General features: G+C 55.7%; 1 protein-coding gene across 4 annotated transcripts; it reads left to right on the top strand.

The window, feature by feature from the left end:
• Positions 1 to 1,260: 1,260 nt before the first annotated feature.
• LOC128105431 (ephrin-A3) lies at positions 1,261 to 25,349 on the top strand. 4 transcript variants are annotated; one of them, XM_052730588.1, is made up of 5 exons: positions 1,309 to 1,436; positions 23,021 to 23,310; positions 23,691 to 23,756; positions 23,942 to 24,019; positions 24,261 to 25,349. In XM_052730588.1, exons 1-5 carry the CDS (start codon positions 1,324 to 1,326, stop codon positions 24,389 to 24,391), a joined length of 678 nt encoding a protein of 225 aa, XP_052586548.1. In that variant the 5' UTR covers positions 1,309 to 1,323; the 3' UTR covers positions 24,392 to 25,349. The 4 variants fall into 4 exon arrangements, with proteins under 4 accessions (XP_052586547.1, XP_052586548.1, XP_052586546.1 ...); XM_052730585.1 differs by lacking the exon at positions 1,309 to 1,436 and adding an exon at positions 16,803 to 17,022; XM_052730587.1 differs by lacking the exons at positions 23,021 to 23,310; positions 23,691 to 23,756; positions 23,942 to 24,019; positions 24,261 to 25,349 and adding exons at positions 3,896 to 4,191; positions 4,553 to 4,621; positions 5,034 to 5,712 and having other exon boundaries at positions 1,261 to 1,436.
• The last annotated feature ends 1,173 nt before the right edge of the window (positions 25,350 to 26,522 follow it).

Below are 26,522 nucleotides of genomic sequence, written 5' to 3'. Positions count from 1 at the left end.
ACAAAGGTGCTTTGTGCCTTGTACAGATTGCTACTACCTCATCACTTGGTCCTCAGGACTGAGGCCTCCCGGGAGAGGGAAGATGGGGGGTGGGGGGGATAAGAGGCAGGCTCTTCCCCAAAGTGGTCACCCAGTATGACACCTCAGGCTCTAGAGGACTGGGGGTGTCCCCAGAGGCACTTCATGCCTTGCCCTTGCACCAATCCTCTGGATGCGCAAAGAAAAGAGCAATACACAGGAGTGATTCTTCTGCTTCAGCCTCCAAAAATATCTGGGGTTTCAGGTGCTGGCCAGTGCGTGTGTGTGTGTGTGTGTGTGTGTGTGTGTGTGTGTGTGTGTGCATGCGCGCTATCCTGAGTGTAGTTCAAGCTGACTGGAACTCTGGATTCTTCTGGGACATTCTCCCAGTACTGAGACTGTTTGTAATTGCATATGCAGTCCAGCTCGGGCCTCCCAGACTTTCAATAAGGCTTTCTACCTTGAACTAATGCAGACACAAAAGACAAGATCTGAACAAAACAAAACCCAACCCTGTTAGGTGGTAGTGCATGGGTGCGTGTCTGTAATCCCAGCACCAGGGAGGACGGGGCAGGAGGATTATTGCCAGTTTGAAGCCAGCCTGGGTTACATGTAAGTTCCAGGCTAGCCAGGCTTTAGGGTTAAGACCCTGTTTCAAACAAAGCACAGTATGGGACTGGAGAAAGGACTCAGCCTTGGTAAAGTGCTTACTTGAGTTCGGATCCCCAGCACGCACGTAAAAAGCCACAGGTGTAGTGGTTTGCTTCTGTAACCCAGCCGCGGGTGGGAAGGGGTGGGGTGGGGCGAGGAAACTGGAGGATCCCCCCAGCCCCAAGCTTACAGGACTGCAAGCCTAGCCAATCAGCGAGCTCCGGATTCAGTGACCGACCCTGTCTCCAAAAATAAGGTGGAAAGGGATAGAAGCAAGACCTCCGGCCCGCGACAACTCGCACGAACACGTACACACACATACAAAACCAAAGCCCAAATCCTCAAAACAAAAACTCCTTAGTGGACGAGGTCCCCTCCGCCACGCTCTCTCAGCACAGCGAGCTACAAAGGGACGCTTTGGCTAACCTGGAGCGCGCAGGAATGCACAAAGGGTTAACAGGAGTTGGCCCAGGGTGGAGAGGCGGGGACGAGTTTCCATTGGTGGAAAGTTATCCAGGGGTGTGGTCTCAGAGTCTCCGCACCCCACCTCCTCTCCGTCCCCCCCCCCCCCCCCTCCACTTTTGTACCTTTCTCGCCGGGACAGAGAAGCGGGCCGGGACCAGCCGGGCCAGACCAGACTGGACCCCAGGGGCGATGCGGCTGCTGCCCCTGCTGCGGACTGTCCTCTGGGCCGCGCTGCTCGGCTCGCGCCTGCGGGGGTGCTCCAGCCTCCGCCACCCCGTCTACTGGAACTCCACTAACCCCAGGTAGCCCGGCCGAAGGAGGCGAGCGCCAGGCTGGGCCCGCGCGCTCCCCAGCCGTGCGCGCACCCGCCGCTCGCCTTTTGCAAGGCGCTGTCTGAGCCCTGCCCAGCCGCGCGCCGGGGCTCCTTTGTTTGAGCCGGCGGGGGAGGGGCGAGGCGTGCCTGGGGTCCCCCCGCCCGAACGTGTTGGGGGGCGGGCGGAGGACCCTAGTCCTGAGGGTAGTCTGGGGGAGTCTGGAAGCGGGGAGCTGGGGGGGCCCGGGCCCGGAGTCCGGGCCCCGCCCCCCTTTTCTGGTGAGCCCCAGCCGCCGGCCGGCAGGAGCTGGGGCGGACCGCTGAGAACCCGGGAGGGGTCTTTGCCCTAGAGAAAGAACGTGAGTTCCTCCCCGGTTCCCAGGCCCCCTCGGCCCCTGATTTCGTTTGATTATCTCTGCTTCCATCTTGATTTTATGTCTGTCCAATCCTGGCCTTGCCCTTCCAGCTGATTCACCTGTGGGCCAGTCATTTGACCTCGCTAACCTCAGTTATGTCATCTACAAAATGGGCTAATAATACCCAGTACCCTGGGAAGCAAGCGGACTGACTGAGGTCAGGCTTGTGAAAAGAAGTACAGCTGTACAGATTGAAATGTGTGTCTCTTCCCCTCTGCTGAGCTGGCTGCCTTTGAACCTCGGTATTTTTTGCTGTTTGCATCCCGCCTCCCGTTTCTCCCTGCCTCTCTGCCTTCCCCATCTGTTTTCCTTTCTGATTTTTCTACTTCAGACAATCTGTGGCTCTGTTCGTTTATTCACTATCGTTTGATAAGCACATACTGTGTGTCAAGACTAGTGCTGATCTGCTGGGCATTACCAATGTGAGAGTCCAAAACACTGCCCTGTGGGAAGCCACAGACCCCCAGGAGGGCAGGCCCAAGATCGTCATTCCAATACCAGGGCTGGGTGATAAGAGCTATTGTTGCCCTGAACTCTGGCTTCTTCTATCTCCTCCTAACTCTGGCTTCTACTATCCTGACCGGGGCCTCAGCCCCCAGCTCTTGAATTTCTGGTTCATTCACCAAATCCACAAGTATTTATTGGGCTCTGGCTTTGTGGGGGTGCCTTTCCACACCCAGTGTAATGAAACATATGAAGACGCTATCTTCCTTCAGCTTGCCTTCTAGTGGTCTGAGCTAAGCCCGAGAATCCTTCTCATCAAGAGTCCCTACAGCAGGTGGTCCTCGGCCACCCACTGAAGGACGTTTAGAGGCCTTTGCTAGATCATGCTTTACTGTGTGCGTGGTGTTGGAGGCAGGATTCATTCAGTATTTGGTGCTGTGGGGGTGGCCTGTCCTGGCCCTTCTCTCCTGTACTGATTCCCCCAGGCTGCTTCTGAGAGGTGAGGAAGAGGAACTGGACTGTGTGGAGGTGGGGGTGGGGGTGGGGGTTGTCTTTTATACCTAGCATTGTCTGGCCAAAAAAAAAGGAAGTTGGACGGTGTGTGGTGGCTCATGCCTGTAATCCCAGTCTTCCCAAGGCTGAGGCGGCACGTGGGGGCTCACCACCTCGGCAACACCAGCTCCAGACCAGCCACCACCTCTGGCCTCTGCTGGCGCTTCCACTCACATCACGTACCCATGTACATACACATGCATGATTTTAAAAAATGATATAGTAATAAAAAAAGACCGAGAGGAGGTGGGAAGATCATGGGTTCAAGGCCAGCTTGGGCTGCATAAGATGCCCCCCTAAAAGGAGCCACTTACCCCTTGTCTTTTGACTAGGCCTGTTTCTCCCTGCGTGGGGTACTGAGGATCCCAAGAGCTCTGACTTCCTCTGTGACTATTCTGTGGGCATGTATCTGTTCCCCTGCCTTGGCCTCAGCCTCCTGGCGGCATCCATCCCCTTAGCATTTATCAGGCACGGATGGTGGGCCAGGCCCGATGGGGGGCGATGGGCTGCAGGGAAGGTCTCCTCAAAGATTGGGTAGGCTGATGGCCGCCTCACCCATAAGGAAGCCTTATGGGCCGGGCACTACAGCCCCTTAACCCCTCTAAAAGGGACTTGAGCGTCACATTTATTACCTAGACACTGTCTCTCAGGGAGGTGTGCAGTCTAGGAATTGGCACAGGCCTGTAATCTCAGCTACTTAGAAGGCTAGGGAAGGAGGATCATAGGTTCAAGGCCTGCTTGAACTATAGTGAGTTCAAGGCCAGCCTGGGCAACTTGGCAAGCCCCTGTTCCAAACGGAAAAGTTAAAAGGCTAGTCATAGCTCAGTGGTGGGGCACTGAGCATGCGGGCCTCAGATTGTATCCCAGCTACCAAAAGAGGGGGAGAAGATTTTGAAAAGGGCTGGGTCGTTCTTGGAAACACGTGTCTTCCTGAGCTATCCCATCTCTAGTGGGTGAGAGAGGCCGGCTCAGACCCCACAGCTGTCCCATTGTGCTAGGCTGTAACCCATCAGCCCACGCTCCCTTGTCCCCGCAGGCTGCTTCGAGGAGATGCCGTGGTGGAGCTGGGCCTCAACGATTACCTAGACATCTTCTGCCCACATTATGAAAGCCCGGGGCCCCCGGAGGGCCCTGAAACCTTTGCTTTGTACATGGTGGACTGGTCGGGCTACCAGGCCTGCAAGGCACAGGGGGCAAACGCCTTCCAGCGATGGAAGTGCTCTCTGCCTTTTGCTCCCTTTGGCCCTGTTCGCTTCTCCGAAAAGATTCAGCGCTTCACACCTTTCTCCCTGGGCTTCGAGTTCTTGCCTGGAGAGACTTACTACTACATCTGTGAGTGAGCAGGCATACTGCATGCCTCTGGGTGTGGGGGTGGGGTGCAGGGGAGGAATGGGCTCTTTGCCTTCACTTCTTGTTAAAGGAAGGAGGAAGGAAAGGCTGTGGGGAAGGGAGCTGTGGCTCCTGAGCCTCAGGGGTTTGGTTTGAGTCTGGGACAAGGTAAGGAACCGTCTCAGCCGAATCTGTGCCGAGAAGAGTACAGAAAGCAGGGATGAGGACTAGAGAGATGCCGAGAGGCGTGGATGAGCCGGTCCTCGGTGTGACTCCCAAAGGAGATAAGCAAAGGAGGCCTGAAATGGTCTGACTCCAAGGGATGCTTTTCTGTGCTGACTTCTTCCTCCCAATTGCCCATCAGCGGTGCCAACTCCGGAGAGTTCTGGCCGGTGCCTGAGACTCCAGGTGTCCGTCTGCTGCAAGGAGAGCAGTAAGTGGGCCAGGGTCTCACAAGCAGCCCTCCCAGCGGTCGGGAGCCCTGGGGAGGAGAGGAGGAGTGGGGGAAACAGGAGCGTCAGACCTGAGGGGTCCAGGCTAAGCGTCAAGCTGCAGCCTCGTCTCCCATAAGTCACCCCTGTGGAAGCTTCCACCACACCTTTTTAAAAAGCTGGGCACAGAGAATGCGGTTCCCAAGGGGCAAGGCCCTTCAGAGCCTTAATTGGACTTGGAGACTATTGATTGGGAAAACTCGGAGGTTGGGGTTTGGGAAGGATGAGGGTGACCGTGGGAAGGCAGTGGTTGCCCTGGGAGACCCTAGAGAATGGAACCAGAATGGGAAGGGCGGGGAGGAGGCTGCTGAGGAAGCAGGCAGACCCCACACTTCCACCTCTGATCCCTCACAGAGTCCGAGTCAGCCCATCCTGTTGGGAGCCCCGGCGAAAGTGGCACGTCTGGGTGGAGAGGAGAGCATGCGTCCAGCCGCCTGTCTCTCCTGCTGCTGCTGCTGCTCCCGATACTGCGCCTCCTGCGAGTTCTGTGAGCCCAGCACACCTTCCCTGTCACCCCAAGGAACCGGAGCCCGTCCTCCCCAAGATCCTCTGTTGAAGGGGATTCTGCTGCCGCAGCGGTGATGCCGAGCCAGGCGGACACGATGAAGCTTTCATGTGCAAAGGCAGAGGATCTGAGGTGACCCTTGTAGGTGACTGCCCCTCACCACAGGCTGAAGAGGAACTTCAAGGGAGCTGCAGACAGTGCAGGGCACCCTGGAGCATAGCTGCTTTGATGGCTTCGTGTCTCCTCCCACCCGGAAGACTGGGGTTTGGTGGGATCCAATCCTTGAGCCACTGGGGGCCAAAGCCAAAGACCTGGGAACAGGTGGGTTCCTGGCCAAGAGCAAAGGAGAAGCCATGCCATCTGTGCCCTCTAGGCCTCTTCCCAGGGGCAATTGTTGCCCTCCCGGGGGGGCATTTCACTTGTCTTCTGTGAAGACGGACTTGCCATGAGGTTGAATTTCATGCTGGTTTGTATTTTTATAAGTGTTTGGACCAAACCTTTAATAAATCACCCATTCTCGTGGGGCATGGTAGCTCACACCTGTAATCCCAGCACTGGGGGAGGGGGGAGGGGGGGCGGTGAACAGGAAGTCAGCCTGGGTATGAGAGACCCTGTCTCAGAAAAAAAAAAAAAAAAAAATGGATGCCAGTGAGAAGGCTCAGCAGATTAAAGCCTTGACTACCTGTGTTCAGTCCCTGGAACCCACATGATGGAAAAGAGAGAACAGACTCCTGAAAATTGTCCTTTGGATACGCCACATGGCATGTCAATGAACATGCCACAGTGAACATACACACACACAAATAATAAACTTTCGTTAAAAACCACCCATCTTTGTGTTACTCTCCCTTCTGGCTTCTTCCCTGACACCTGAACTCCCTGGGGCCTCAGCTCTTGGCTTGACTTGGCCTGACCTCCATGCCAGCTGTGCCCAGGCCGTCCATGCCAGACATCAGTGGGCACCCTTCTGGGCAGTTTGGGATAGGTGCCAGCAGCAGCTGTGGAGCTTGGCACCCTCTCGCACCTCCCCAGCCATCTTCCTGTGCTAGGTGGCAGATGCTGCTGACGTCCCACCCTGGCAGGGCCTCCTCCGGGTGCTGGGGTAAAACCCAGAGGAAACAGAAAAGCACCTGGGTTTCAGAATGCCGGCGTCGCCGCCGCCGCCGCCGCAGCTAGCCTTGCGGCCCTCCCCCTCCCCAAGGGCACTCTGGGCGGTGCCTGGCCTAGAACTGGGAAGGTGGGGTCAGATCAAAGCCTTCTTCCCCGGCGGCCTCTTTCTTCTGAGCGTTTATAGGGAGGGGGCGGAGCTCAGGAGAGAGGGCTCCTTCGCCCTTAGTTCGAAACCGTCGCCTCCTCTCTCAGATAAGACTGACACCCCCTAAGCCCGCAAGGTCCCTCTTTCTGAACCGTGCCCTAGGTGGAAGCAGGAGAGGGAGCACCCCTTCCCCTGTCGCTGCGCTCTGCCCTCCCTGGTGCCCCGCAGGCTCCTCTGGCTAGGTGCCGGCCTGCCTGGCATGAAGCCAGCGATCGATAGGTGGATGTTGTGCTGATTAGCCCGACCCGGCTGCCGCAGCGAGAGGCAGCGTGTGAACACTATGGGGCGGGGGTTGGAGCGGGGAGCACCAAGATGCTGGGGACGGCGAGGCCTTCCCCGGCTCCTCGCACGCCTGGGACCGACCGGTTCCTCTCTCGAAGGGAGTGGGGACCTGTCTGTCACACGACTGTGGGCCCTCACAGTTCGTGGTAATTCTGTGGCTCTGGCTAAGGCCCAGGGTTAAGGAGAGCGGGTGCAGGCAGAGCAGATTTTGAGTTAATAATCCCTCTATTCGAGGCCAGTTTCAGAAAACGCCGCGTTATTGGTGTATGGGTTAGGGTCCTGGCCCTAAACTTTGATCTTTAGCCATTGAAAAGATGTTTATGTGTGGAAGAAAAGGCGAGCCGAGAAATGTGGGAGGAGCTGTGGGCTGAGGGAGTCTCTCGGTCCAGCGTTGGAGTTCCAACGCTGCCATCTTCCTGGAGGGCGTCTATGTGTTGCCATGGAAACCAAAGATACAGTTACCTCGGTCCTTCGTCAGAGAAATCATAAGCAGGGCAAGTCGGGGGCAACTGCTTAGCGGCCTCTGCCCTGGATTCGGAAATAGGGGGTTCTTACCCAGCTCCTCCGAGGTTTCATACGCCTCTTTGTGGACCCAGCAGGAGCTCTGGCTGGTAGTGCAAAAGGGACCAGGACCTAGTTGGCTTTTCTCGAGTTCAGACACATGGTCTCGGTCTCAGACTGCACTTTATACAGACTCGGGCATTTGCAGACAGCCCAGGCCTTTGCAGGTACAAGGGCGGAGGCTGGGGTGGGCACAGGAGCTAGACTTTGTGGGGTTGCAAACTAGCGCCCTCAGGCTTGGCCTCCAGGCCAAGCCATCCCCCGACTTTTCTGTTCCCTTCCTCACAGCGTGGGCCCTGCACGGATGGCGGTTGTCGGCCCAGGTACTCTCTGGGAGAAAGCTCCGATGGAGTCTGCTCTTAGGGCCAAATAGAGGCGGAAGGCTTTGGGCGGCCCTCCGGAACCTGGCCCTACCCACGGAAAGTCTTCGCGGCGTGTTCAGGGGCACAGTTCCAAGAGGTTAAGCAGACCTGCAAGTTTGGGGCGTCACCGGTCTCCCCTAAATTCAACGGCGCTAGACGGCTGAGGGTGGGGCCCTCAATTTACTAAACCAACCCTAGTCTCAGCGGGACAGATGCGAAAACTTAATCTCTGTCTCCCAGGCTTGAGAGAATCTCTTGCCTGGATTTCCTCCACACTTATCACGTTGCAAATTGCCCTTCAAATCCCGAAGTTGCCTTTTTTTTTTTCTGTGATTCTCTCTCTCTCTCTCTCTCTCTCTCTCTCTCTCTCTCTCTCTCTCTCTCTCTCTCTCTCTCTCTCTCTCTCTCTCTCTCCTCTCTTCTTGATTTTCCATATTCATTCATTCATTCATTCATTCACTCATTCATTCATTCATTCATTCAGCGCTCTGTGAGCTCGGCTGCCATTCTTTTAGTTAGCCACACTAGCTGGGGTCGTCGGGGGATCCCCGCAGTGACGCAGTTGAAAAGTGAGCACTCTGGCTTCCGGATAGCCAATAGAATCCCTGAACCTGGGGCATGAGGTCATCAGTGGCAATCTGCATTGGTTCAGGCCTGGAAACGAAAGTCCCCATAGCAACCGACGGTGCGTCCAAGCATAACCTTGAGAGTGGTCATTGCTCCAGCTGCTGTGGTCCATCGCCGGTAGCTACATTAAGAAGGTGTTGGGAGGGCCGGGCGGTGGTGGCGCACGCCTTTAATCCCAGCACTCGGGAGGCAGAGCCAGGCGGATCTCTGTGAGTTCGAGGCCAGCCTGGTCTCCAAAGCGAGTTCCAGGAAAGGCGCAAAGCTACACAGAGAAACCCTGTCTCGAAAAACCAAAAAAAAAAAAAAAAAAAAAAAAAAAAAAAAAAAGAAGGTGTTGGGAAATGCGATGAGGAAGCTGGAGAGGAGTTCAACGTCCCGGGTTCTGTAGCCTTCACCCAGCCAAGCGCTTGTCTCACTTAAAATTCCTTTTTTCACTCAAAACAAAGGTCAGTGTCACTTAACCCAGAGAGTTTAGGTAGGGGTTATTTGCAACAGCCATAGTGTCTTGGGTGCAGAGCTACTGCCATGGGGAATGTCAATTTTGAGATCCTTGTGTTCATCTGCATATCGTCTGCATCTCATTTGCATTCTGTTCATTTAAGGTCAAATTGGGCAGACATTTCCACCTCCCTATCTCTGTCACTTGTCTGTATCTGCAATCCATCCCTTGGTGGCTCTGTATTCCTCCACTGTCCAATTCCATGCTCCGCACCCCTCCTCCCACTCTCCAAAGTCTCCTGGGGGTGGGAAGTGGCAAAGACTAGCTAAAGGAGAAGGAATAAGGAGTGTGCCTCTCCTCTAGATGTTGGTGACAGATGGGGAGTGCTGGTCGGTACTGCCTGGAGACTAAATTGGCAAAGCTGGTAGTGGGGGGAGGTGCCCCGGCTGGGTTGAAGGTCTCCAGGGCCAAATCACCCACATGTCTGGTGAGAGGCTGGAACTAGAGATGCCCGGTTCCAGCAAGGAGCAGGCTTGCCCACCTGTCTGGTGCCAGGGAAGCTTCCTCCCCTCAATTAAACACTAATGAGGTGTCATTTAACCCTTGCCTTGCCTCCTGGCTATCACGCATGTGGAACTGACATTCATGGTCTCCCGGCGATAAAGGGAGAAAAGGACAGGCTGTAAGGAAAGAAAGGGGGGAGATAAGGGCGCCTGGACACAGGAAGGAGCCACGCTCAGGGGATCTCTCCAGGGAGTCTAGGACTCTCTAGGATTCATGTGGACTCTCAAGGGATTCTAGGAATGGTGGCCGTTCAGATGCATTTTTTCTCTCAAGGATTTACAATCATTGATTAAACACCTCTGCTAACTAAATATCAAGCTCATTTGGGTGCTGAGTACACATACTTGCATGAGACAAGAACCTTTCTCTTAAGAAATCTTAGAGACATGCCAGGCTGAGTTCGAGGTCAGCCTGGTGTCCATAGAGTGAGAAACCTATAGAGAGGAAACCCTGTCTCAAAAAAAAAAAAAAAAAAAAAAAAAGAAAGAAAAGAAAAGAAAAAGAAAGAAAGAATTCTTCAGAGACAAACCGTCCATTAAATAAGTATGCTGCCAAGTGCAAGCATGAATACAGAGAGCCACGTACAAATGGTTGGGAACGCAGGGGAGAATGGGCTCTGAGAGAGAAGGCTTTGGTTGTGAAGAACAAAACTGATGGCAGAGAGATGGGCACAATTAGTGATGTTTATGTGTTTCGACATATTAAAGGTCCACGTTGAGATGTACTTTAAGGACTGTTGGTACAGCTTCACAGTATACTTTCATCTACGTGTGTGAGTGTGTGTGTGTGTGTGTGTGTGTGTGTGTGTGTGTGTGTGTGTGTGTATGAGAGAGAGAGATCTGGATCTCTTGATCTCTTCTTCTGAACTCATATTGTGGTTTTATTACAGATCAATTCTGCGAAGCTCCTGTGCAGATTGGCCTGAACCTGCACAGCCCAGGGGAGAGAAGTGGAGAACTGATGTTGGCTCCATGGGAAAAGGTGGGCAGACATTATCTTTGCATCAGGGAGCCAGAAACTAGCTTCTAAAACAGCAGCTGTCTGGCCAAGGGAGACAAAGGGCTGGGTTCCAGGCTGTAGGGTATTCCTAGGCATGGCGGGCCACTCTGCCTCTGACTTCCCAAGTGACACGGGTATTACATCTACCACTCTCCACTAGGAGCCCAGGTCCCCTCCCCCACCAGTTCTTCTGTGTAAAAGAGCAGGCCAGCTCAGACCTGTCTGCTGGCTCTCTCCCTGGGGAGCTGATCCTTTCCAGGGGACAGGAGAGAGCTGGGGAATGCTAGGGCTTGCTAAGAGGTTGCCAGCTACTCCACCCTGACTCGACAAGGCTCTCGGCGGCCCGAGTTCTCCCCACCCACTCTGGTCTTTGCCCAGGCATAGACTTCATTGCCAGGGATGTCCTTGATGGTTGGGCAGAGGGTGGGGGCCCAAACTCTGACAGTGGAGATGGGGTCTGGGTGGTGGTACCCAGCTCAAAGACCTCTCTACACCAGGTCTTTCTGTGGCCCCACAGCCACTTTCTAGAAATCAAAGCTTTGGTGAGCATCAGACCTAGGAAGAGTATGAGATGAAGAAGCAGCTGTGGGGTCTGAGAAGGTCAAGAGCTCCTTCTCCCACAGTTTGAAGGCAGGAGACTTCTTATTTATTTATTTATTTATTTATTTATTTATTTATTTAACAACTTGGTACTCCCCGACTACCCTTGAACTCACAGAAATCTACCTGCCTCTGCCTCCTCCTAAATGCTGGGATTAAAGGTATGTGCTAATACTTCTTTAAAAAATGTGACTCTCCCTTCCTTCAACCTATTTAATCTTTTCCTACTCTCCAAGCCCCACTTCACCTTTCTCTCTGTGATGGTTGTCAGGCAAGCTCTGAAAATCAGGGGAAGCAAGTGGGGAGGGATTCTGGGCTGGTCTAGGTGGGCAGAGCAGGGAGGTAGCCTCTTAATAAGGATTCTGATGAAGCCTCCATTAATCAAACATCTCTTGGGCCCTAAAGACTGTGCTAAGTGTTTCCCAGAGAGAGTGCGGATCTTGATCTTTGCAAGGAGCAACTTCTCAAGCGGCGAGGGTAGTATTAGCCCCACTGGAGAGAAAAGCAATCCAGGGAAGCTAAGTGACAGGCAAGCCACTGAGTAGTGGGCTCACACTGACACTGTACCTGCTTCCCCCTTCCCAGTGTTTCCTCCAGTGCCACCAGAAGTACATACACTTCTAACGTCACACCCCAGAGATGTCACCTACCAGAGGCTCCCTTGGCTTCCCAGGCCCAGTAGAGGATCAGGGCATGTGTAGGAATTGAGATTGTTATACTTTGACCCCATCAACCAAGCATTGCATCCTAATTTTTTGTATCCTAGACAAAATTGGGGGTACTGTGTTTCCTGCCGTCATTCATATTTTTTTTAATCCCATGTGTCAGTCATATGTGTGGCTTCATGTCACCTCAGGTGGTCCAGCATACCAGAGGGCCATGTGGACACACACTCAGGAGTCAGAAGGCCAATGCACACACCTGGCCCCACCCCATAGTACCCAGGTGTCTATGGTACTCCGCACAGCAGAACACGCATGACCCTGTGGAAGGTGCAGAGCCTGTGAATATTTCATGTCAGGAGCTGGCGGCGGCTGCCTCTGCTCACACCACGGCCAAGCTTCGCTCTCACAGACTCCTTGTTTATTTGTTTAATGAATTATTTATCCAGCCCCCTCCCCTCCCAGCCTTCCCCTCCCCCAGGCCCTCGCCTCCATGATTTATTGAACTAAACTCAGCTCTGTGACTGCTACCCTATGTCCTGGGAGTTGCCTTGGGCTACATAACCTGAGTGCTCCCCGTGCCTCAGACCTGCTCAGCTTCCTGATGCCTTGGACCCTAGGGATGGGGAGAATGGAGTACCTTGTCAGGATTTTCAGGGAGTCTGGGCTCAGTGCTCCTGGGAAGATCATGGCAGCCAGCCCCAAGGCCAGTGGGACTAGAGGGCAGAGCCTCTACGTGAGAGGAGGCCTGAGGCCCAGAGAGAGGACCAGGCCCATGGAGAAAACTCCGGCTTCGCCAACAGCAGCTTAGAGTCAGGCCTGATGTTTCAGAGCTTCACACTTAAGTCTGTGACCTACTGTGGGAGAGGAAACCAAGGAGCTGGTTTTATTAGTCTCAGGCAGCTTTATCATTATTATTATTATTATTACTTTATGTCAAGGTCTCATTTAGCCGAGGTTGGCCTCCAACGCATTTTGTAGGGGAAGATGATCTTCAACTTTTGCTTTTCCTTACCTCTACCTCCTAAGTGCTGCGGTTAGAGACACCAGTACACCCGACCTAGTTAAAAATAATACTGGGTATGTTGGTACACGCCTTGAATCCCAGCACTCAGGAGGCAGAAGTTGGTGGAGCTCTGTGAGTTCAAGGCCAGCCTTGTCTTCATAGGGCATTCTAGGACAGACCCCTGTCTCAAACAAACAAACAAACAAACAAACAAAACGTTTTTTATTTCATAATTTTATGTGTATGGGTGTTTTGCCTACATGTATGTCTGTGTACCATTATTTATTTATACCTGGTGCCTAAAGAAGCCAGAAGAGGGGGTAGGATCCCATGAAACTGGAATTAGAGGTAGCTGCAAGCTCCCATATGGGTGCTGGGAATTGAACCCAGGTCCTTTGGAAGGGTAAAAAGTATTCTTAACTACTGAGCCATCTCTTCAGCCCCAAGCACACTCTTATTTTTTATTTTATTTTATTTTTTTAAGATTTATTTATTTATTATGTATACATGCCAGAAGAGGGCACCAAACCTCATTATAGATGGTTGTGAGCCACCATGTGGTTGCTGGGAATTGAACTTGGGACCTCTGGAAGAGCAGCCAGTGCTCTTAACCACTGAGCCATCTCTCCAGCCCCCAAGCACACTTTAAAAGAATGAGACAGAGGGGCCCGGCAGCAGCGGCGCAGCCTTTAATCCCAGCACTCGGGAGGCAGAGCCAGGCGGATCTCTGTGAGTTCGAGGCCAGCCTGGTCTACAGATCGAGATTCAGGACAGGCACCAAAACTACCCAGAGAGGGCCTGGAGAGATGGCTCAGAGGCTGGGAACACTGACTGTTCTTCCAGAGGTCTTGAGTTCAATTCCCAGCAACCACACGGTGGCTCACAACCATCTGTAATGAGATCTGGTGCCCTCTTCTGGCCTGCAGGGATACATGCAGGCAGAACACTGAATACATAATAAATAAATAGATCTTTAAAAAAAAAAAAATATGCAGAGAAACCCTGTCTCGAAAAACTAAAAAAAAAAGGGGTTGGAGATTTAGCTCAGTGGTAGAGCGCTTGCCTAGCAAGTGCAAGGCCCTGGGTTTGGTCCTCAGCTCTGGAAAAAACAAAAAACAAAAAAGAATGAGACAGAGGGACACTGAGGACACCTCCTCTGCAGCAGGGTAAGGACTGCTTTGCGGACCTTCCTGTGTCTGCTCCATCTGCTCCATGCTGTATTCAGCAATTCTGTAGCGGTGTATGCACAGGCCTGCTGAATGGCAGTGCCCAAACAGATAACCCGTTCCTCCGCAGGCCAGTCAAGAATGATGGGTGCCACAGATATAAACAAAGGCCTACTCCCCACTGACAGAGGACTTCTTCTGACCCAGATGCCACAGGTCCTAGGCACGGACAGCACCTCAGATCTCATATACACAGGCCTAGTCCTTCAAGAATCCCAGTCCCAACTAGGCTTAGTGGCACGTGCCTTTAATCCCAGCACTGGAGGAAGAGGCAGGCGTTTGAGGCTATCCTGGTCTATCCAGTGATTTCCAGGGCAGCCAGGGATACATAGAGAGAGAGACTCTGTCTCAATTAAATGAATGAATGAATGAATGAATGAATGAATAACAGGCTCTCAGTTCCCTTGAGGCTCTTGAACGTACTGTAGTTGGAGGTGCATACACACTGCATATTCTGTAGACAGAACTGCCACACACATTATGAAAGTTTGTGCTTGGCATTGAAAAGTTAAAACAAAGGGCCAGAAGAGGCTGCCATTAGCTCACACCCCCTACTAAGATGGAGACACGTAAGCCCTCTGCTTTTGCACGAAGACACCACTTGCCAAGGGCTGCTCTCTAGAGACAGAATCTGCATAGAGGGGCGCTTTTGTGAACCACACGAAGGCCCAAACCAGCCAGTAGCCCCATAAACAGAAGCCTGGGTACCCGAGGACCAGATCCCACAGACACAGGCCCCATACAGTGTCTGAAAGTCAGATTTTGGCCAGAGAGAGAAAGATGATCTTAAACCCAGGCTTAAACAGAGAGGGCCCCCGGTTCAAAGGCAAAGGCTCCCCTTTTTCTTGCTTATTTTTAATCATGTGGGTGTGGTATCTGCACATGTGAGTGCAGAAGAGTGGAGATCCACTGGAACTGGAGTTTCAGGCATTTGTGAACAATCTGATGTGGGTGCTGGGAATCAAACGTGGGTCCTCTGGAAGAGTAACAAATGCTCTTAACCTCTGAGCCCTCTCCCACTATGACGCTCAATGATTATTGGAGGAGAAGGAGGAGTAGTACATTCTAAAGAGGAACATCTGGGCTCTAGAGTATGGGACCCAAATCACCCAAATCTTTAAATAAAAGCCAGGTTTTAGTATTCATTTATTTTGACCATAATGGGGATTGAACCTAGGGTCTCATACACATGCTCTACCAATAAGTACATTCCCAGCTTGGAACCCAGAATTAGAAACAGGAATCAAGTTTTCAAAAATGGAATTCAAAGTCCTGGACCAATCCAGCCTGTGCATATGGACAGGCTCTCTGACTCCTCTGCCCTACAGAGAGAAGCTTACTTCTGTGGATCAGAGGCATGCCATGGAGGGGCAGGGGCTGGAACTTGTGGTCCCTGGAGTATGCAGGTTAGCATTATTGGGGTGAAGAAAACCCCTTTGAGAATGAAGAGAACTGTTTGTAAAGTCCCTCACTCCCATCCCAAGGGACCTCATTTATTTTCTGGCTCCCAAGAAGAGAGAAGATGTCTCCCTGGAGTGGAGAGGTGCACCCACTCTTGCCTAGCAGCAGGGAGGCACAGAGCCTGCTGTGGGTGCAGTGCCCCTCCCCCAACTTCACACCCAAGGCAGGCTTGTGGTCAAGGCCTTATACTACCAAAGGTAAACAGACGGAGGGTGCAGACATCTGCCCCGCCTTTTGAAGCACAACAAAATAGCATCGCACCTGCCTCCCCGGGCACAGCTGCTAGGGGTCCTGAGAACCCAGTCAGGCCTGGTTCTGCTTTGCCTTTCGGTATGGGCTTCCAGAAAAGAGAGGAGATAGGGTTCTGGACCCTTTGTGAGAGGGATAGGGCAGTTTGGTAGGGAGAAGTGTGTGTGTGTGTGTGTGTGTGTGTGTGTGTGTGTGTGTGTGTGTCTACAGGCCTGTGTTTCTACCAGTCTCTTACCTAGTTATGGTAGCACCTGGTGTGTATCAGCCTGTGTGGCAAGCGTCTGTGTTCCTGTGTTCCCTGTCCCTGGGTATGCACACCTTCTCTTTTCCCCCTCACTGTGTGTATGTCATGTCTGTGCTTGGATGTCCCCACTAAGACAATGGCTGTGATGAGTGCTGGAACACAAGACGCTCTCTGTCCTTAGAGAAAGCATCTATGGGAGCAGGAATGAGCGTGCCTGAGGACATCGCTGAGGGGGGTTGGAGGCAGTCAGTGGCCCTTTGTGGGCCTGCCAAGATCACTCCATTCCTGCTTGGCTCCAACCGCCTCCTACCTTGACCCATCACCAACACCAACACCTTTGCCCTGGATTACCAGAGTAGGCCGTTTTTTAAGGACAGGGTCTCACTATGTAGCCCCTATACAGACCTATGTAGCTGGCCTCGAACTCACAGAGATCCGACTGGCTCTGCCTCCAGAGTGCCAGGATTAAAGGAGTGAGCTACTGTGCTCAGCCCCCAGAAGATGACATTCTCTGCCTTGGCTCCAAGAAAAACAAGCCCTCGTGCTCAGCTGAGGGCCTTCAGGCAGCCAGCTGTTAGTTCCTGGGTACCACCTGAGGGCTTCCCCATCATGTGTCCATTTAACTCCTTGTGTGCACATGGGAAGGGCGAAGTGGAGGTCCAACTTCGTTCAGATGTGGGTCTAGTCCTGCTTACTCAGAGGTAGCCCTTCGCTCCTCAACACTCCTACAGTCCACGGAGAAAGGTGTGGACCTACACAAGCTGTCTATCCCGGTCTTGGCTCCCAGATCCTTCTGGGAACTCCAGCCTGGGGGAGCAAAAGACGCAAGCCGCTGCAGCAAATCACCTAGGAGAGAGGAGAGGCGCGTTCTTCCTAGAGGGGCAACACAGTTCCCGTCGCCCACGCGCGGCGCGCTCTGGGCTCAAGTGGGGCGGAGCCCGGCGTGAGCGCGCCAGGGGCGGGGCCTCGGGGGCGCGCCCAGAAGGGCGGAGGGAAGGCTTGTGGGCGTGGCTAAGGCTGGGGGCTGGCAGCGGCGGCAGCAGGGAGCTGGGAAGCTGAGAAGCCGGGAGCGCGGGGCTCAGTCGGGGGGCGGCGGCGGCGGCGGCTCCGGGGATGGCGGCGGCTCCGCTGCTGCTGCTGCTGCTGCTCGTGCCCGTGCCGCTGCTGCCGCTGCTGGCCCAGGGGCCTGGGGGCGCGCTGGGAAACCGGCATGCGGTATACTGGAACAGCTCCAACCAGCAGTGAGTCGGGGACCCGGAGAGCCCGTGCGTCCCGCGTCAGTGATGGGGGAGCTGGTGGGCCCTAGAAGTCCTAGGGGAACCTGGCGGCAGTCCTGGGAGACAGGCTTGGTGCCGAGAGGCGAGGGAGAGGGGACGCACTATGTGGGCGTCTGTGAAACTAGGGGGTGTCTGAGAGAAGCTGTTGGGGCATAGTGAGGAGCGCTCTGGCCGTGCGGAGGAGGCTGTTGGGGGGGCCCCAACCCCATCTTGGTTTCTTTCCACACCAGCCTTTGGATTAGTGTTCCCTGTCCCGTAGTCCCCCCCCCCCCACCATCCACACTCCTTTTGGTTAGGTTGAAGTCTGGGGGTACCGGTGTGCTGGGGATAGGCCGCTGCATTTGGGAGCCCAAGGATGACCTGTTTTCAGCCTATAAACGTTGATGGGGTTTTGCCTAAGACTCTTGCTCTTAAAAGTGGGGTTCGGCATTAAGGCAGGAAGTCCGATTCGCCACCTCCCCAGAACGAAGGGGAAATGGGTTGCTCTGGTTGTGTGGCTAAACCCTAGTGGGGTGAGCCGGGGCAGGTCGCGGAGTTGGGGGGCCCTGGGAACGCAGGGTACTGGTGAGAAAGAAGAAGGCAGAGATGTCGGCGTGTCACACACACACACACACACACACACACACACACACACACACACACGCTGAGGCTAGGGACGGCGTATGGCACCGAGTGTGAACGGGCGTGCGCGGCTGTCAGTGTGCGTGTGTCTGTGTGTGATTTGTGTGTCTGCGTCGGCGACCGTCTAGGGGTGGGAGCGGGCGGCGGGTCGGGGAGGGGGCTGCGGTCGGTGTCCGCGTGGCCAGTCTTGTCTGGGCTGGGGTGGCTCTTGGCGCCGCCGCGGTCTGGGCGGGTGTCAGGGCGGCCGTGTGGTTTCCTCCGGTGTGTGGCGCGGCGGCCCGGTGCCGGCTGCGGGACCGGGCCGTCATTCTGCACAGTCCTTGCTGCCCTTGTCTCCTCCCTGCCGAGCTGTCGCGTATATCACTCTGGCCACCTCAGTGTGTTGGTAGGGGGGATCCCTGGGGACACGGGGATCACTGTCACACCTGCCCGGGCGGTGGCGGCAGCTTTGCTTCTGACTCCCCGCCCTGGAGGCCGACTAGGGAACAAATGGTGAGACCCCAGGGGAGGGGACCTGAAGGGCCTCGACCGCGACCCCCAACCTTCCGGGGGAGGGGCTCCTGCTTGCTGCTCCGCTCTTTGTTGTTTGGGGCTCTGCGCCTCCCCCTCTTCCTCCTCGCGCCCAGAGTGTCAGACTGGGGGTGGGGATGAGCTAATGACGCCCCCCTTTTGCTTCCCATGGAAACCTCGGGGGGTGGGGTTGCAGCCCCTCCCCCCCGGAGCGGGACTCCAACCTCCCCGGGGGGCGCTGAGTGCTGACTACCCTGCTATATCTAGCTCATCTCCCCCCCCCCCCCACCCTGAGATTCACACGTCCGACCCCCGCCCCGCTACAGTCTGGCACGGGCGGTGAGCTCGCAGGTGAGGGACCCCGGGTTCCCCGCCACCCTTGGGGAACCCCCTGGTCGCGGATGCCAGAGCCTAGTGGGTGTGGGAATAGCCTTGAGGGGAGCGTTGATCGGGTTCCCCTCCCCCGCGTACACCTGGGCGCAGGTGAAAGCTCCGGAACGGGATGGGAGAGCCGGCTGCCCAGAACCTCCCGTCGCCCTCTCCACTCCCGTGCCACCGGCAGGGACCGACGGAGGTAGGAGGCGGCGCACACTGGGCCGGGAGGCCGCTGCCGCCCCCGCCCCGCTTCCCGGGCCTTTGTTGCCGCTGCGCCCGGGCTCCCCGGCTCTCTCACTGCGGCATCCGCGGCCCCATAAATCGTGAGAGCGACGTGCTCCAGAGCCGGGAGTGGAGAGGGCCGGGGAGCTGGGGGCGGGGCCGGGCCGAGCCACAGGCTCCCAGGCCCCCCTTCCTCCCGTCACGTGACCCAGACTCCTGGCTCCCACCTCCCGTCACGTGCAGAGGGTCTCTGCCCCCTTGGGGTCACGTGGGGGAGGGTCTGCGACCCCGCCTCCCAGGGTCACGTGGGAGGGTGCTGGTGGGACACGTGCAGGAACCTCTTTTTGACAGACCTGCAGTAGCCTCGGTTGACAGACGTGGGGCGGGTGGCCGGGTCCTGGCTACCTAGCCCCCCCCCCCCCCGCTCCCCCCACTCGGCCCCCTTGAGTTCGTCCCTGGGAATAGGCGAGACCTTTTCCTAACCTGGCCCAGAAACTAGGACGCGGTGGGAGCAACCTTGTTGGAGGGAGTGGTGGGAGTGTGAAGTCGGGGGTCTCCTGAGCCGGGCACTGAATGGGGCGGAGTTGAGGGCCCAACATGTGTGTCCCCCTTTGCCAGAGCTTCATTCTTGGAACTAAACGAAGGTGTTGGTACTCTCCTCAAGAGCATCTTCTTCTCGCGATCTCCCTACCTATCCGGGAAACGCTGCCGTTGCTGATCGCTTTCATTCACACGTTCATTCAACAAATATTTATCGAGACCTCTACTCCGTCCGCGGTGGTCTGTTTTCGTCCAGTCGCCAGTGGGTGCCGATTTCTCTTCTTCTCCACGCTGTCTTCTTCTCCGCTTGCTGTGGGCCTCTGTGGATCGGATGCCGAGTCGCCGCCGTTTTCTCCCCCCAAGTCTCGCTCGGTTCTTCCTTCCTTCCCTCCCTCTCCCTGTTTCTGGCTTCCCCTGTCTCGCTGTGGCTCCCTCCCTCCCTTTCCCCTCTCGGGCGAATCCGTCTGTGTGTTCGCCTCCCCTCTGGAGATGGCAGAGGCTTTCCATCTCTGTGTGTCTCGCTTTCGGCGGGTCCTCGCTCTTCTCCGCCGCTGCAGATCAATAAACCTTCGCCGCGCCGCTACTGTCGCTACTGTCGCAGGGTCGAGGGGCGGGGGTGACCGGCGCGCTGCTTCGCCACCAGGCCGGCGGGGCGCGGGGGGGGGGGGGGGGGTCAGTGTGCACGCGCCGCCCTGGGAGCGTTCCCGCCGCCGCCGCTGCCCACCCCCACCCCACCCCCACCCCCACCCCCAGCCCCGGCGCGCGGACTCCACGCCGCGCACACGTGGTTGGGCCTCGCCTGCTGGAGCGGGCGGCGCGCAGCCTCGGGGGCGCGCACTAGAGGGAAAAGAACCTAGTCTCTGCATTTTTTTTTTTTTCCTCCACTCCCTTAACTCTGCATCTTGGCTTCTAAGGCCGAGGATAGGGGTTTAACAAGTTCAGGGTCTCTCGGGAGCCTTTCCCTTCTCCCAGGTCTTGTTAGACACCCTGTTTACCTGCCCTTAATGGCCCCAGGGGGAGACGTTTTGCTCCTTCCCCGCTCCCCCACCTCCCGTCCTGTCCCCCCCGCGGGCACTGAAGGCTGAGTGCCACGGGCCCGGGAAGCCAGGGCGCTGTAGAAGTGAGAAGAGTCGGGATGCACCCACGGGTGTTGCAGGTCGGGAGGGACGAAGTAACAGGCTTAAAGGGGGTAATCCCTGTAGAAGAGCGGAGAAGACCTCTCTGCAAGAGAAGTGGGAAGCAACGAGGGAATAAAATGGAGGGAAGAATGGAGAAGTCCCTGAAGGAGCAGGGCACAACCCAGTCCCCAGATGCTGGCCCACCCTCCGCGGAGCGCCGGAGGGGGGTAACCCCGGAGGCGTGGTTAGCTGCGAAAGCTCTGCTGGGGCCTCTGTGCACCTCCCCTTCACTGCTGGGTTAAGTAGGATGACAGATTCAATTAAAGAGGTTGTGCCTAACAGACAGGTCGGGTCTCCTAGGAGTCATGGTTTGGGATTCCTGGCACCCAGCCTTCTGTTCTCTACCCACCACCAGATACCAATGGACACAGCTAACTTGCCATCAGGTTTTGACTCACATAGCCAGGTTGAGGGGGCATTTCTGAGGCTTTTCTGCCACCAATCACAGGGATAGGTAAGAGGTGGCTTCTTGTCGTCACACAGCAACCACTTTCTATGCTCAGCCCACCCTCTTGAGGAAACTGAGGTACCACCTGTAGGAACATCTCTGGAGTTGGCTCGCTCCCTGCTGTAATGGGGTGTGTGGCTTCAGTGGGGCAGCCACGGGGAGGGGCTGGCTTCAAAATCAGGCTGCATACATGCGTGAGGCCGAAGGAACAGGGCTCCAGGGTAGCTCTGGGGCTGGTCTAGGCCTGGCACTCTGTGCTCGCTGGCTGGTGGCCCCTTCCCCAGGACCTTAGGAAAGTCACAGGAGACTATGGGGTTGGGATGGACATACAATGCATGGGTGGTGGCTGGGAGCAGCCAGGCCTGGTCTAACCCGTTTTCCTGCTCTCAGCGCCCGTGGAGACTCCTGCCCACCTGAGTGCCAGGGACAGGGAGGGGCCCGAGTGACCCATTACTCCCATGGGAACCAAGTGGGACTGGTGGCATTCCTGATGACTCAAGAAGACCGTGCCTGTTCTTACTGGAGAGCCCAAACACCAGCTGTTACCCATCGGCCTCGTTGCCCGTCCTGGGGAGGGGGCAACACAAGTAATCCAGTGAGGTTGGATAATGTCAGGGAGGACCCTCGAGGCCTTGTCCCGGGAAGAAGCCTCCAAGCGCATCTCCCTGATGCCTCTGACTGCTGTCTGTGGAACTGGGTAGTGCCTGGTGACAGGGAGAGCCAGTTCCTTCCCTCAGGGAGTTCCCAGGGACTAGGGACTCAGTGGCTTGTCATTCCACCAGGTATAACCCATGCTTTCTTGTGCCCACTGTCCTCCTGCATCACTGCCAACATGTACGCATGCTTGCCCTGAGGACGTTAAAGGAAACCTCTACCCACTCCGCCACACTTCTGCACTGAGGCGTCTCTGTCGTCCCCCACACCATCCTGTGCTACCACCCAGGATGTTCAGACCAGCACTCAGATGGGAACTAACAAGCAGGGTGGGGGTTCCTGGAGACCCAGTATCTGCTTCTCTGTCCCAGAGACTCCTCTGGAGAGTGACAGACACAGTCATCTTGTCTAGGCCTGTGCCTAGCATTATCATGGTGTGTATGGGGGGGGGGGAGACAGTGCAGTGGCATCTACGTGGAGGAAGGAAGTATGTAACAAGGCAGTAATCTTGGGGTGATCACAGGGAGGGCCTTGATGCTGAACTCTTCAGCTCCCTGATCTGTGTCAGGTTACTGGGGACTTCATTGTCCATGGCTTCGGGGTGGAGGCAAATGGGACTCAAAACCACAAAGACAGAGGTCCTATCCTGTAGGGAATACAGGGGAGGGGAGCCCTGAGACCGATGGGGCCAGCTAATACCGGCATAGGCTCAGCACCCATGCCATCTAGCTTTTCCGAGTATCTGCCGCCCAGGAGTGGGCGGTGGACATTTTTGTGTTTGTGCCATGGAACGTGTGCATGTATGTGCATGAAGCCGCCGTACACGCGTGTACGAGGGCAAGTCCTGTCGGACTGGCCTGGGGGGTGGACCTGCAGCAGCAAGAAGGCATTCTGGGAGAATCGATGACAGGGCTTGTGCCTCCATCTCCAAGGAAGGGGTCTCTCCACCTTCACCCTCGCTTCCATGCCTCAGTCCCTCCTCGGGGCTGGTGAATTGGGAATGGACTGAGGAAATCCGGGCCTGGGTCTGGGAGTCGTTGGGGCCTGCGCTGTTTCTGTGGCAACCGGAGCCAGGTTCCTTCTTTCCTCCGCCTCTCCCTCTCCTCCTTAGGAGGTAGGCCAGGCTTCCCTGTGCCTTTGCTACCCTCTGGTGGCCACCAGGAGAAGGACAGGCCAAAAAGGAGAGGACACAGTAAGGGGACTCGACTACTGGACTCTGGGGACAGAAAGGGGCTGAGAAAAAAAAATGTAGGAAAAGCCAAGAGTCTGGGGGGAGCGAATTCTTATTATTCTTATGATCAAAGCACATCATCTGGATGAACTAAAATGTCCTAGTGAAGGTCTGCGAAGTGGTGACGTGGAAAAACCTTAGAGCGTCGGGGTTTCTCCTCTGACCCGCTCCGTTTGTCCACAGCCTGCGGCGAGAGGGCTACACGGTGCAGGTGAACGTGAACGACTACCTGGATATTTACTGTCCGCACTACAACAGCTCCGGGCCCGGCGGCGGGGCGGAGCAGTACGTGCTCTACATGGTGAACCTGAGCGGCTACCGCACTTGCAACGCCAGCCAGGGCTCCAAGCGCTGGGAATGTAACCGGCAGCACGCCTCGCACAGCCCCATCAAGTTCTCCGAGAAGTTCCAGCGCTACAGCGCCTTCTCGCTGGGATACGAATTCCATGCCGGCCAAGAATACTACTATATCTGTGAGTGCCGGGTCCTCAGTCTCTGGGGTGACAGGGTAGGGTCCCGGGGATCCCCGGCCGGCCGGTGTGGTTGGTGGTCACCAAGGATAAGGCTTCAGAGTTTCATCTCTTAGAGGGGTTGTGAGGATTGGGGAGTGGGGGGGCGGTGGGACGACGCGGGTTGGTGACAGCCCCAAATTGGGGCCTCAGAGCATTTCTGTTACGGGCATTCTGGGTTGGGCTGGCTATAGAGCTATGGTGACCAGTGTCCAAAGGATGGAGCAGTTTTACTCCAGGACATAGCCGGATGCGGGTAATTTGGAGGGGGATGAGAGTCTAGGCGTAAGGGTCTGAAGGGCACCAAGTGAGTGAAAGCAACTCAGGCCCAGTCTCCTCCCCAGCCACGCCCACTCACAACCTGCACTGGAAGTGTCTGAGGATGAAGGTGTTCGTCTGCTGCGCCTCCAGTGAGTAGCGTCGGCTTCCAGCCACGTCTGCATCCTAGCCTCCCTGCTTTGGGGCTCCCTTGGCTTCCTGGGGATGGGGGCAGAGGGCACAGGCGACCGGGATTAGCTCCCCAGCTGTAGCAGGGGGAGGGGGTCCTGGCCCTGACTTTCCCCTCCTCTCTCCCCACCCGCACCCCACCCCGCAGCATCGCACTCCGGGGAGAAGCCGGTCCCCACTCTCCCCCAGTTCACCATGGGCCCCAATGTGAAGATCAACGTGTTGGGTGAGTCTGCGCAGCGCCCTCTGGTGGCCACTGCTGGAACCGCAGCCCCCTTCCCGGTGCCTGCTTTTTTTCCCCCCGCCCCGCATGCCTTCCCTTGGGACCAGAGTCCTTCCTGCCCCTCCCGCCCCTATGGGTGGCCACATCCCTGGCTCCACTGCTGCTGCTGCTGCCGCCGCCGCGTGCCCCCCGCCCCAGCGCACGGCCAAGCCCTTAACCAGTCTGTCTATTTATCTTTCCACAGAAGACTTTGAGGGCGAGAGTCCCCAGGTGCCCAAGCTTGAGAAGAGCATCAGCGGGACCAGCCCCAAGCGGGAACACCTGCCTCTGGCCGTGGGCATCGCCTTCTTCCTTATGACACTCTTGGCCTCCTAGCTCTGCCCCTTCCTATGGCAGAGAGAGGTGGGGCGGGGCTGAAAAGGAGCAGGGAGTCAGCTGTGGGGCCTACATCCTTCTTCCCGTGGTTGGGAGTGGGGTCTGCACTGTACGTCTATCTATCTGTGCCTGCCGCTTTGCCCACTCTCTCTAGGACAGGCACTGTAGTGGATCAGGCACAGGGACAGCCACAGGTCCCAGGCGGCCTGTGGCTTCGGTAATGTTTGGTACCAAACCTGGGGGCTTTAAAAGGCAGTGCTCAGGACTCCCTGCCCCCTGGTACCTTTCCCCGACCCTTGGTGCCCCTCCCTCTTTGTCCCCCAAGAGGCACATATGCCCCAGAGAGAACAAACGAAGCCTGGGAGGTGCCCCCTGTCACTCTCCTCCGGGGGCAGAACATGGGGAGGGGACTAGATGGGTGAGGGGCGGAGCCTCAGGCTCCCTCTTCCCCTGTTTACAGCAATAAGCATGTCCTCCCCCCCCCACTCCCACACAGAGGACTGTGGTTTGGATTGAATCCAAGTTTACAAATAGACACCCCTGGGGGGAGCAGGCAGTGGACAGGGGTGGGCATTGGGGTGCCAGACAGGCATGTACAGACACTATATCTCTATATATAATGTACAGACAGACAGAGTCCCTTCCCTTCCTTAACCTTGACCTTTCTTGACTCCTCCTTCCAGATTCAGACCCCTCCCCACCAGGTTAGGCCCCCCTCGGGGCCCCCCTGGCCCCTCTTTTGTCTTCTGTGAAGACAGGACCTATGCAACGCACAGACACTTTTGGAGACCGTAACAACAATGCCCCCTCCCTTCCCGCTCTGAGCTGGGAACCAACTCCTAGGACCTTGCCCTGCCCACCCTGTGGTCCCCACCCATCCCGGGCCTTTTTCAAGTGCTTTGCTGTGACTTTCATACTCTGCTCTTAGTCTAAAAAAATAAACTGGAGATAAAAATAACTGAGTGTGTGTGGTTTCAAGGGGCCATGTCACCCCGTTTCACGGGCTAAACCCTATAGGGCTCAGGTCCTGGGTGAGGAGGGCATTCTAGGTCAGAGTCCATGGAGTGCCTGGCTCTAGAGTCCAGCTCTGTGTGGAGAGAGCTTCAAGTTGAGCCTGGGTGACTTTGGGCAGATTCCTCAACCTTTCTAGGCTCAGGTTCCCCACAGGGAAAGTGGCTTGAGTATCCTTTCCCAGGGCCCATGTATGGGAGTTCAGGCTCAGGCTGGAGTTCTCTATGCTGTAGGCAGGCTTTTGGCTGGGTCCAAGGATTTCAGGGGATTTGTGGACCTAGATAGGAAAAAAATTACATCTTTCTTTTCCCTCACCTGTGACAAATTTAGCACTCCCTTATGTACTGGATGGGTGTCAGGCCACAATAGCGTTAATAGTACCTGTGACTTTGTAGCCAACAGAAATCCCAGATGTTTTCAGACTGCTTTATATCTCAGAATATCATTTATGCGTCACTACTTTGAAATGATCATAGTTGTTAGACTTTCCTTGTTTTTAACATGTTAATAAAGAAACATATATATTACATACCAAAAATGTAAACGTCTGTTAACTGTGTTTCAATATAACTGGGTTCCTTCATGACCTTTTGAGATTTTATTTGTTTAAAAATATGTTCCCAGGTGGGGCCTGGGCTCCACATAACCACAGAACCCTGTGTCAGGAGAGCAGAAAGGACAAAGGTTATGGGCAGGACAATGGAAGGGGCTTCTCAGGAGCCAGGGAGGGGGCTTTCTCATAGCCCGGGGGACTTTACCCCACCCTGGTCCTCTTACTGGTACTAGGTCAGGCTAGATCCCAGGCAAGCATCCCTCCTATGCGCTCCTACGGCTGTTAGTTGCATTATGACGGCCCTCGCCAGGTATGGTGGCATGTACCTGTAATCCCAGCACTCGGTGGGGAGGAGTCAGGAAGATGGCTGCAGATCGAGGGCAGAGTAGGCTGTGGAGTGAGGCCCTGTCTGAGAGTGTGCAAACTCTTGGTAAGTTTTCGCTATCACCTAACAGAGATGCTTGGCATAGAAGGCAGGCAGGGAAAGAACCTGGGCAGACACTACTATACCAAAGGACGGGAAAGGCTGGCCTGGCCATTCAGTTTTCCATGTTGTCAGGCGATACT

This window comes from Peromyscus californicus, unplaced genomic scaffold (assembly GCF_007827085.1).
Source record: "Peromyscus californicus insignis strain IS unplaced genomic scaffold, ASM782708v3 Scaffold_9__1_contigs__length_137607984, whole genome shotgun sequence".
NCBI classification, from domain to species: Eukaryota; Metazoa; Chordata; class Mammalia; order Rodentia; family Cricetidae; genus Peromyscus; species Peromyscus californicus.
The sequence above is the reverse complement of the archived record's forward strand: the minus strand, read 5'-3'. Positions and strand labels throughout refer to the sequence as shown.